The sequence below is a fragment of the Myotis davidii genome, unplaced genomic scaffold, assembly GCF_000327345.1.
Source record: "Myotis davidii unplaced genomic scaffold, ASM32734v1 scaffold226, whole genome shotgun sequence".
NCBI classification, from domain to species: domain Eukaryota; kingdom Metazoa; phylum Chordata; class Mammalia; order Chiroptera; family Vespertilionidae; genus Myotis; species Myotis davidii.
The window spans coordinates 3,658,554-3,670,623 of record NW_006297224.1 but is presented as its reverse complement, the minus strand read 5'-3'; the positions used below and the strand labels follow the sequence as shown (position 1 = coordinate 3,670,623).

General features: G+C 35.2%; 1 protein-coding gene and 1 non-coding gene across 2 annotated transcripts in view; one reads left to right on the top strand and one right to left on the bottom strand.

The window, feature by feature from the left end:
* Positions 1–12,070, top strand: part of MTTP (microsomal triglyceride transfer protein) — a 55,424-nt gene that overhangs the window by 25,108 nt on the left and 18,246 nt on the right. Inside the window, exons 8-13 of the mRNA XM_015570007.1 lie at positions 31–181; positions 2,413–2,570; positions 6,269–6,437; positions 7,462–7,573; positions 8,985–9,032; positions 10,323–10,486. Coding sequence (XP_015425493.1) covers positions 31–181; positions 2,413–2,570; positions 6,269–6,437; positions 7,462–7,573; positions 8,985–9,032; positions 10,323–10,486 — 802 coding nt within the window. The remainder of the gene's footprint in view (positions 1–30; positions 182–2,412; positions 2,571–6,268; positions 6,438–7,461; positions 7,574–8,984; positions 9,033–10,322; positions 10,487–12,070) is intronic.
* On the bottom strand, positions 3,239–3,310 carry TRNAI-AAU. The gene has a single exon. It is a non-coding gene; the product is annotated as a tRNA-Ile (tRNA).

The window sequence follows — 12,070 nt, the reverse complement described above, 5'->3', positions numbered from 1 at the left end:
ATGTGATGTTTATCTTCCTTGGTTATTCAGGCAGAAATTAGAGCTGAAGACGACTGAAGCCGGCCCAAGACTAATGTCTGGAAAGCACATAGCAGACATAATTAAAGCAGTTGATTCAAAGTACAAGGCCCTTCCCATTGAGGGGCAGGTGTTCCAGGCCGAGTGTAAAGGATGTCCTTCTGTAAGTGTGAACAATTACAGCCAAATATGGGAATAATCATGGCTTAGAATTCTATTTTACTTTTCTCTCTAATTTTGTGAAGTAAGTTTGTAAAGGACTACCAGCCACTACAGAATTATAATGACAGTAGCCTAATAGTATATATCTAAGTTGATGCATAACAATAATTAACAAATAATTATCCACCCATCCTATATAATAAAAGGCTAATATGCAAATCGACCAAACGGCAGAACAACCAGTCGCTATGATGCGCGTTGACCACCAGTGGGCAGATGCTCAACACAGGAGCTGCCCTCTGGTGGTCAGTGTGCTCCCACAGTGGGTGGGCCGCTCAGCCAGAAGCTGGACTCAACAGCTGGCGAGCACAGTGGCGGTGGTGGGAGGTTCTCCCACCTCCGTAGCAACGCTAAGGATGTCCGACTGCTGGCTTAGGCCCGCTCCCCTGGCAGTCAGACATTCCCCGAGGTCTCCTGGACTGTGAGAGGGTGCAGGCTGGGCTGAGGCCCACCCCCACCCCCACACCAGAGTGCACGAATTCCATGCACCGGGCCTCTAGTCTGAAATAAAAAAAATGTTATGACTTAATGACAGTTTCTTAAAAGTAACACCTTTTAAGAAATTCAGGGGAAATAATGGCCTACTGAAGTTAGGGGGAAGCGTATGGTACCAAGAGCATGGACAGGCATCTGAATCCAAAAAGGAGAAATTTCATTTATTGCATGAATTGGTTGTGATGTATGGCCACAGGAATGACTTTAGCTCCTGTACTTCCTAACAGTTAATCTGTTGGCAGGAGAGCAAACCCTTGGCTTCATGCTCTGTTCATAGGTACGAGAATATATGCTTCCCTGGGATATTCTTAGTGTTCAGTAAAGTAGAATCATCAAGAACTAATATGATAATTTGTTTTAAGTACAAGGCACTAATTCCTTATAGTTTCTCAAATATACCAAAGTTGAATTAAGAGAAAACAAAATAAAACAGAAAATCACCATCTCAAACTTTGTTTTTTCTTTTGTTTTTCTTCCATATATCATGTAATGTTCCAGTGTAATTTTCTAATGTCATATGAAATGAAAATTATTTAGGAAAGTGACTAATGAAACCAATCAGCTTTTCTTATGAAACTATTAGTTTCTCCCCCATAGCTATCAAATCTTATGAACCACCTAAGATTTTTTATAACTATTTCTTCATTATTATAGGAAGGGTTTATGTCTTTAAGGAATTTGCTTTTTCAACTTCAGTATAATGTCACGATTACAACCCTTTAAAGAAAAACAGATCTGAACTTCATATTGATATGCTCTCTGCCCTCAGGAATGACCCAGTAAATTTTTAACTAAGTATAGCTGGAATTTTTCTTTGCAATATCCTCTTAAGATTAGATAACCAAAGGGATTTGAAAAAGAGAAAATTATGTCTATTGCTTATTAGAAGGAATGAATAATTTAGAAACTGGTAGCATGCTGATTATCCCAGAGTTAGAGTTAAAGGTCACTAATGGGATTTCACACATTCTTTACAACTAAGAGGAAAGTGGTAAACTATGAAAAATAAGTTCTTTAGCCTATTTCAAAGTCACATGATATCATTAAATAGAACTATTTACTATTCTTAAAACCACAGTAGCACAATAATAGTGTATGTGAGAATTACCTTTATGTAAATACTGTTGTACTTACCATAGATATGAGTAATGAATACAGCCCAGACCTTAGCAATAGTAAAACATAGCATTTCATGCAAACAATAAAATAGAGAATAGAGAGCTCAAATTATTATAAAAAAATGGATTTTCAGTGAGGTCCCAGTATATAAGAAACCTTCACAGTTCTAAATGTTTTGCCCTCCAACATATTCTGCTGTTAATGAAAATTCTGCACAGTTTCACTATGGAAGTCAAAGCCTGGCCTCAGATATAATTCCCTGGTTATAACAATGAAATGACCTATAGGTCTGGAAACTGAAGGTCCTTTGAGCTAACTACTACTAGAAAAAAACAGTCCTCCTACAGAAGAATCATACACAAGGGTAGCAGCCCCCTCTACTTGCCTCTGAGGGTCACAGGAGTGGGCAGAGGGCAATCAGGTACATTGAGGCAAAATACCAAATGTTCTTTTGCTTGTCAGATACAAGGAAAAATTTATTTCTGGGGAGGATATCACTTGTAAATGTGGATGTTCTAAGTTATGAATGGGGGATGAGCCTGCAGCCCTGTCTTGCAGCTCTCAGAGCACTGGCAGTCCATCAGAAAACACCTACAGCCTGACAACCTCTCCAAGGCTGAAGCCGTCAGAAACTTCCTGGCCTTTATTCAGCACCTCAGGACTGCGAAGAAAGAAGAGATCCTCCAGATCCTAAAGACTGAAAACAAGGACATTCTGTAAGTTCCTGGAACACTGTGTAAGATTGTCTGTAGGAAACACCTCTTTTTAACCAACTGCCCCACCTCCAAATCAGTTATTTTGTTGTTTTGCATTTTCTTCGAACAGTTATGACACAATGCAGTCATCTAATGCTGACTTAACCAGAAATGCAATAACAAGTTTTCAGCAGTGACTCAGAATGGACTATTTTTTTAGTGTGCATGAGTAAATCAGGTCTAGATTAGTACAAAGATATAGGGAAGGACTTCATCATAACCCATGCTACCCATGCCGCCTTACTGTTTTTGAAATTTTGTTCTCAGAGCTACTCATTGACACTTGAAAAGATTTCAGAGTTCGTTATAAAAACAAAAAAGTATGAATTTTTCTACAGAAAAATGTGCTTTTATTTAAAATCCAGTGATCAGCTCAATCAAAGCCATGCTTTATATGGAATAGTGAGAACTGAGGTAAATAGCTAAAAGAATCTAAACAAAAGAAATATGTACATAATTTGGATATTTGATGCAAGAGTGATTCATTACACATGCATAATGGAGAGAGTTGACTTAATTCTCAAATTTACATGGTCTATAAATATGAGCATTTTTGGTAGTTAAGTAAATTTTTCTGTAAATATAAATTCAGCTATATGATACTACTTATCCTAATTGATGATATAAGTTGTTTCCGCCCGGTTTCGAACCGGGGACCTTTCGCGTATTAGGCGAACATGATAACACTACACTATGGAAACAGGCTAGAACATGGCTCAACTAATTTGACAAACATTGAAAACTGGCTATTAACATAATCAAAAGTAGAAATTGGCCAAGTTACAAACACACAGGGCAGTAGTAGACACTGAATTCAAAGGATTTAATTACTCAAGAAGAAGAGAATTTAGTTTTTTTTCCTGAGAAGTCTGTTTATTCTTGAATGTATATGTTATTTACTTGCCTTGAGGACATTAAAAAAAATCATAGGAATTTCATATAACTAACCACACAAGTTGGTGGCTCCCTTCAAAAATAAATATTTAAAGCAGAAGTTAAAAGATGTACAAAATCATAAATTTTCAGATTCTGTTGTTATTATAGAACTTTAAAATATATTGGCAGGATGATTTCTCTTTAGATCAAAGATAAAAAATACTAACAAGGAAAGTTGAAAATTAGCTCTAATTTATAATAGGGATTAAACTAAACTTTAACCTTATTTGTAGCCTAAAAATCTTAAGGCAACAATAATTTGGATGACTTCATAATGTATTTTCTAAATCAGCTTATTTACACAATATCATACCATATCATATGTAACATGCATGTCGCATAAGATAGTAGAAAGGCATGAGGTTGAACTACAATCAGAAGACCTGGTTTTAAATTCAACTTCTAACAGTGTATAATCTTCAAGCAAGTCATTTACATTTAGGCTCTCTAAGCCTCACTTTCAACATCTGTAAAATACAGAGAATAATTTCGTTTATGTTTTGTAAGACAGTGAAAGGCAGGGTGGTGGAATGTAAGATTTCCCAAAGTGTCTATTGTATGGATCTTGTAATTTACAGAATATTAGCAAGTTTGCCAAGAGGAAAGGATTCTGTGAGTAACTAAGTTGAATACTCGGTGAAACCAAGTCAAATAGTTTTCTTTGCTACAGACATTTGTAACATCTTTAATCTGGTAAGTTTAGGTGTAAGTTTCCTTAAACATTTCCTAAGCTCACATGACCTTGAAAATAGCTTTTCGTAAAGCATTTTGTAGGACTAGTGTTGCATGGAAATCACTTTGGGAAACAGCGATATAATTAAAACTAGCCATTAACATAATCAAAAGTGGAAATTGGCCAAGTTACACATACACAGAGAGCAATAGTAGACAGTTCAAAGGACTCAATAACCCAAAAAGAAGAGAATTTTGTTTTTTTCCCTGAACTCCAGAGTCAGGAAAACCTGAGTTCCAGTACGAACTATACTTTTATCAGTTGTGGGACCTTGAACAAATGACTTGATATCTCTGAGTCTGTTTCCTTATCTACGAGGGGGATATTAGTATTGAATTGACAGAGATGTTCAGTGAGGCGATCATATTAATACGATAATGTATTTATATAGCATTTATAATGTGCCAAGCATTATTCTAAGTGTTTTACATAGATGATGTAATTTAATCCTTCCAACAATCCTAAAGTGACTACTATTTTTAGCCCTGTGTTACAGATGAAGATATTAAAGCAAATAGAGGTTACATACCTAAAATTTCTAGTGCAGTGCCAGTATAATAGACACTTGATAAGTATTTCTCTCTCACTCTCTGTTTCATTCACTGGGTTTTTGTTGGATTCAAAATTACATAGTACAAGTAAGTCTTTTTTAAAAATATAAAACAGTGAACCATGTATGGTGTGTTTATATGGATGTGGAATAAAATATTTACACACATACTATGTTAGTATGACAAGCTTCTAGAATTTTATCATCCCAGACTCAGCAAACCAAAGATTCTTGATGGTGGAAAACGTACTAGAACTTTTCTACAGGACTTTTGTTCTGCTCACACATAGTCTTATGGCTGAACTATACCATGGGGCTTTTTATTTTTTTTTAAAGTGAGGAAAGCTTTCTCCCTTGGATATAAATTAAAGCTAAAAGACTCTCCCAGCTTTCTGTTAAATAATACTACCCTAGTTGAAGTAGGCAATTGGGGAATGAGTATATTTACAAAGCTAATTAGAGAAATAATCAATTTGGGGGGATTTTATGTATTACTAATATAGAAAAGAATTTGAAATGAATTTATAATTTTATTTATATACTTTTTTTATACTATTTACAAATCTCCAAATTATATTTGGCTTAGATTAAAATACTAAAATTGGTTGTTTGTATTTTCTGAGTATACATTGAATGAGAGAGAAGGGGCAGTTAAAAGAGAGGTTTAAAATAAAATGTGGGTGGTCTTTTCGAGGCAGTTATTCTTTTGTTCAGCATTATGCTAAGCAAAATAAGCTAGTCAGAGAAAGATAGATATCACATGATCTCACTCATTTGTGGAATATAATGAACAACATAAACTGATGAACCAAAATAGAGCCAGAGAAAAAAAAATATTTTAGAATACAATAGAAGTAATCCTGTTATTTGCAGATTTTTAATATTGCCTACAATTTTTGTGATATTATATGTTAGTACAGTTTTGGTAATATTATTATACCTAAAATCCTTTTTTCTTGAAATATTAATTTTTATTGTATGCAGTATTATTATATTCAAAATCATTTTTCTTGAAATGTTAATGTTTATTGCATGTAACATTATTATATTTTAAATCGATTTTCTTTAAAATAAAAAATTTTAAAAATGCAAAAAAAAACCCCTGCACTGAAACCAGTTTGGCTTAGTGGATAGAGCATCGGCCTGCGGACTGAAGGGTCCCAGGTTCGATTCCGGTCAGGGGCATGTATGCGGAGGAGGCTGCTGATCAATGTTTCTCTCTCATCGATGTTTCTGACTCTCTATCTCTCTCCCTTGCTCTCTGTAAAAAATCAATAAAATATATTTTTAAAAAAAACCCTGCAAAAAACAAAACAAATAAAAAAATGTTCCCTTCTTTAGGAAATTCAAACCAATGGGGAGTCTGTAAATGGTAGTGATTTTAAACAGTTCCGTGAGCCCCCTGAACATTGACATCCATAACGATGCCTTTTTTTATAGACCGCAGCTGGTGGATGCTGTCACCTCGGCTCAGACCCCAGACTCATTAGATGCGATTTTGGACTTTTTGGATTTCAAAAGTAGCAGTAACGTTATCCTTCAGGAGAGGTTTCTGTATGCCTGTGGATTTGCCTCCCATCCCGACGAAGAACTCCTGAGAGCCCTCATTGTAAGTCAGATGGACACTGGGAAAGGGAAGGCCCTCACCACTAAAAAGCTCTCAGCAATCGAAGCAGCAATTAAAAGTTGTGTGCATCAGAATGAAGGCAGAACAAGAGCCTTCTGGTTATTCATATTCAAATTCTATTGAACTATTTTTATTCATTAATTATTAACTCTATAGTAAATTATCTCATAGTATCTTCTTTGCAATTCCTCTAAATAACAAAGTATACTTTACAGAAATTTAAGGACTGTGTTTACCAATCATATAATACAAAATTTCAGAGGGGAGAAGCCTTGGTTAATTCAAAAATTCATTTTAAAATATTTGTTTTGACTTCAAAGATCTCCATGGTATTTAATACACAGTATGTTGAAGAGATACCAGTCTTCTGATATTAAACAATTTACATTGGAAATAAAAGCTAGACTTCTCTTGGGCCCAAGATTTTTTTTTCTTAAGTACATTTACCCACTTATGATCTAATCGAACAGTTCATAATCTTTTGGGAAAATGGGTCCATTTAAGAATCTGATAAAAGTAACGAAGCTCCTTTACACCCATGCATAAAATTTTACAGGCCTTTGTTTGTTTTTGTTCACTGAACCAGTGAATCCAATCCATAAACTTCTAGGCAGTAATGGCGAACCTTTTGAGCTCAGCGTGTCAGCATTTTGAAAAACCCTAACTTAACTCTGGTGCCGTGTCACATATAGAAATTTTTTGATCTTTGCAACCATAGTAAAACAAAGACTTATATTTTTGATATTTATTTGATATATTTAAATGTTATTTAACAAAGAAAAATCAACCAAAAAATGAGTTCATGTGCGACCTCTGACACGCGTGTCATAGGTTCGCCATCACTGGTTTCATAAACCAACATTAAGAATATCTGGAAAGGGGAGTTTGCAATCTAGGAACGTAATTTCCTCAGGCACTGGTTACTTAATTTCTTAACTAAAATAAAATATCCCTTGGAAATGTTTAAACAGTTTGATAACTTATTTTATCCCTTTTTGGCTAATAGAGTAAGTTCAAAGGTTCCTTTGCGAGCAATGACATCAGAGAAAGTGTTATGATCACCATCGGGGCCCTCGTCAGGAAGCTGTGTCAGAGCGATGGCTGCAAACTCAAAGTAAGTGTGAATCCCATCTCATGTGTTACCTAGGCAGCTCCAGAGCATCCTATTTAACACTCACATGCTGCCAACCACTGCTACTCCTAATCCCCTCTACCCTGCTCTACTTTCTCTGTTTGCATAGCCATTATTGCCATCTGACACACTTTACAATTCAGTTATTTATTATGTTTATTGTCTCCCACTGAAATGTAAGCTCCATGCAGAATTGGATGTTCCTTTTTTTCAATGCCAGTTGCTTAAAATGGTATTTAGTACATAGATAAAGTTCAATAAATACGTTGCTAAAAAGTGAATCATTTATTAATCCCCCATCAATATGTATTTATTACGTGCCCACTGTGTACTCAGTTTTGAACAATATGTAGGGTTTAGTTCTAGTTATTAGAAAAATATTAGACTCTAGGGCTCTCTCTAGAGCAGTAATTGTGGTTTGCGGTTTTGAGTTTTGATGGTGGAAATTATTTCCTTTATTTACTGAGGACTTTACATTTTATTTTTAATTTCATTTTCTCAAAGCTTCTCCACTTGCCTGAGTGGACTATCAATTTTAATGTCTTTCTCATTAAAATAAAACACTCACTTTGTAAGCATAGCTAAGTATGGAAACTCCAAATAGATTATTATCCAACGTAGCCCATCTTTCTATTTAATCTATTTAATCTATAAATAGATTAAAGATGCTGAATACATAAAAACATAGTCTTTTTTTCTGTCTACATTTATTAGATTAGTTAGGTTCCAGTCAGCATTTTTCCTCTATCTTCAAAAGACATCACCATACTATTTTGCTTGCTGAGTACTTGCTATAAAAACAATAGAAAGAGAACATTCTTAAAACAAAATAGTTCCAAAAGAGACAACTCATAACTAGAATGTAAATAAGTTTTGAAAAGATCACAGAAAATGGTATTGAAAATGTTTGAGTATCTTATTAAGATCTGACAAATCAAATTTGTATAATTTTTATGATATTAAAGAACTGTGACTTCTTATTATATATCTACAATTATTTGAGTAGATTATATACTTCAGCAATAATATATCAAATATCTTGTCTAAAGACAAAACTCACATATAAAAACATCCATCCAGTAGTATTTGATGAGCATTTACTTTCTGCTAGGTATGATGCTAGTCCCTTAATGTAAAGACACAAAATGTTCTACTATCTTCAAATAACTAGTTTGTTTACCAAACACAAACAGATAAATACAAGAATATTGAAATATAAAAAGAGTGCTCTAAGAATACAGAAGATGGAACAAACTATTCTGTTTGGGCTGCTGGGGAAGGTTTCACCAAAAAGTAATTAATATTTGAGCTTAGTCAAGAAGAGCTATGTAGGAGAAGAGATGGTAGTATAGAATAATGGATATTCTAGGAAAAAAACCCAGCTATGTATGAAAAAGCCCAAAGTCAAAATGTGCCTGGTATACTTGGGAACAGTGAGAAATTCGGTGGAGCTGGAGCACAAAATATATATGTCTCATTCTCTTCTACCCATGCTCACCAACTTCTCTACATAAGTAGTAGTATTAGTTTTTGGTTTCTCCTTCCTGTGTTTCTCTGTGCAACAGTAAGCAGATGTACACACACATTGTTATTTCCTTTTCCTTGCACAAATATAGCGCTCTGTATACACTTTCTCCTACCTTATTTTTTTCACTAACTGTATGTCCTGAAAATCACCCCGTGCTGGTTTAGAGAGATCTTCCTCTTTCTTTTTTACAACTGTCTAGCACTCCATTGTGTTGATGTAGCACAGTTTATGCAGCGTTTCTTATGTGTGGTTGTTAGGTGGTTTCCACTCTTTTGTTATTACAAATAATGCTAAGATGAATAATCTTAGGTACATTTCTTTTTCTTATTGTTGGAACTGTAGCTTCAGGATCAAAATGCAGGTTTGTTAGCTTTTGCCAAATTATCTTCTATAAGAGTCATATCATTTTATGCTTCTTGCAGCAATGTATGTTAATACCTATTTCCCCACAACCTCAATAACAAAGTATGTTGTCAAATTTTTTAGTGTGTTTTTATCAGTCTGATAGTTGGCATAGGTAATTGGCATAGAGAAAGTATAGTATCTTTCCTTCTAGTCAGAGACCTTTTATGTCTCCTCTAACCCCTTACCTCCTGCCCCTACCCTGGTTTGTGCGTGTGTGTTTGTTTTTGCGTGTGCCTGCAGCCTAATTTCAGAGTTTACAAATCCTATAGATGATTAGGTCTTAGGAATCTTTATTTTAATGATGAAACTAAAGCCCTAAAACGTACATAGTAGCAAAGATAAACCCAGAGGTCCCTATTTTGGTTTTCCATTAAATTATTAACTTGTACTCAATTCCTATATTTCTAGGCCAGGAAAAAAAGGAATTTCCTGCTTAAAGAATATATTTGAAAAGTACCTAGCAAAGTACATGCCAAGTAGGAGGCACTTGAGAAATATTTTGTAACTATGGCAGCATTAGTAAATATGAAGTAAAGCAGAAACAAGCACTTTTTAAACATTTAGAAAAGACCTACGGTCAAATAGTAAATATTTTCACCAAAGTTTTTACTTAAGAAAACTGTTACCAATTAGGCACCACCTAATTGTTGCTTCAAAAATTCAATGAGTAGTTCAATGAGGCAGTTTTATGAATAATTAATCAATGGAATTTCTTAATTAACTCTGTACATTCAGAATATGTTCAAAAGATAATATGTCCACTATTAGACTCAAGATTTCCTAAAAATATCCTAAGGAAAAGAGAAAAAAGAGGACATCATGATGTACCTGCTGGCTCTGAAGAATGCCCTGCTCCCAGAAGGCATCCCAATCCTCCTCAAGTATGCGGAGACAGGAGAAGGGCCCATCAGCCACCTGGCTACCACCACTCTCCAGAGATATGATGTCCATTTCATAACGGATGAGGTAAAGTCTCCAAGAATGTTGGGAAAAGTCACAAAAGGAAAAGGGCATGTCTAAATATGAGTCAAATGCAGATGCCTTTGAAGTCATCCTATTTTTTTCCCAAACTACCCATTTCTCTTTCCTGTTTAGAAATACCTCTTAAATTGAATTTAAGGCTATGCTGAAGCAGCCTCACCTTTTGAATAGAAAAATGTCCTATATCCTGAAGCATAAATATTAAAGCATATTCTTTTACTTAAAAAAAAAACCCAAAGTATTGCCCTGACCGCATATCAGTTGGTGGGAGTGTCATCTCCTTGCTCCAAAAGGTTGTGGGTTCAATTCCCAGTCAGGGCACATACCTACATTGTGGGTTCGATCCCTGATTGGGGCACATATGGGATGCAACTGATCTATGTTTCTCTCTCACATTGATGTTTCTCTCTCTCTCTGTCTCTCTCCCTCTCTCCCTTTCTCTTTGGAAATTGATAAAAAAGCATGTCGTCAAGTGAGTATTATAAAAGAGAAAGTATTTTCATAAATACCTTTATTTCTGTAAATTTTAAGATGCTGTTAAATTTTTTGACACTGAAATATCTTTCCTTAAGTATTGGTGACTACAGCTACATTTTCAGGCAGCTATCTAAATTAAACTTTTATTAAGGCAGAGAATGTTTATAAACCCCAAGCTAAACTGCCTGTTGAGAATGATGTTCCCAATTTTCAGATGAACATCTTTCCATTGGTTTTGTGTCACGTTTTTGTTTTTGTTTTTGCAAAAATGTGATGGTTAAGGTCAGGGCCTTTTGAGACATACAGACCTACATATAAAATCTGGCTCTGTCTATTCCTAGTTGTTTGTGCTTAAGTGAGTCACTTAACTCCTATATACCCCAAAACAAGGCCAACATGTGGGAGAGATAGTAAAAGACATTGAAAGAACTATTTATAAATGCCTAGTACAGAATACCACACACAGTGTAAGATTAGGCAGCACTTGTAACCAGCAGAATTATTTGTTGCTACAGAATATAAATACATTGGCAAATTTTCTTTGGTGTTAATGTTTTTGTTTTTTAAGTCCCCTAATGTAACCAATGGACTTTCAGTGATAATGATGTGTCAATATAGGTTCATCAAATGCAACAAATGACCACTGTGGTATAGAATAGAAGGAGGGGTTGTGTGGGATGTGGGGGGTGGGTGCAGATGAGGAGCAAGAGTATATAGGAACTATCTGTACTTTCAGCTTAAGTTTGCTATGAACCTAAAATTGTTCTAAAAAGAAAGGTTATTGCAGTGTAATTTTTAAAAATGAGAAAGGAAGATTCTTAGGTACTTCATTGTAAGGAAATATCGGTTCATGTAGGCATCTCTCCCCTGAGCCCCATTGCCACATGGTGGTAGTATCTTTAAAAAAATTTATATTAGTTAGGTAACATCATGATCTGCTATAATTACAAATGAGCCTCGAAATCTCAGCTTGCCCTGGCCAGTGGCTCAGTTGATGGGAGTGTCGTCCTATACACCAGAAGGTGGTGGGTTCAATACCCAGGTTGCAGGTTCAATTCCTGATCAGAGCTTGTGCAGTAGGCAGTCAATCCA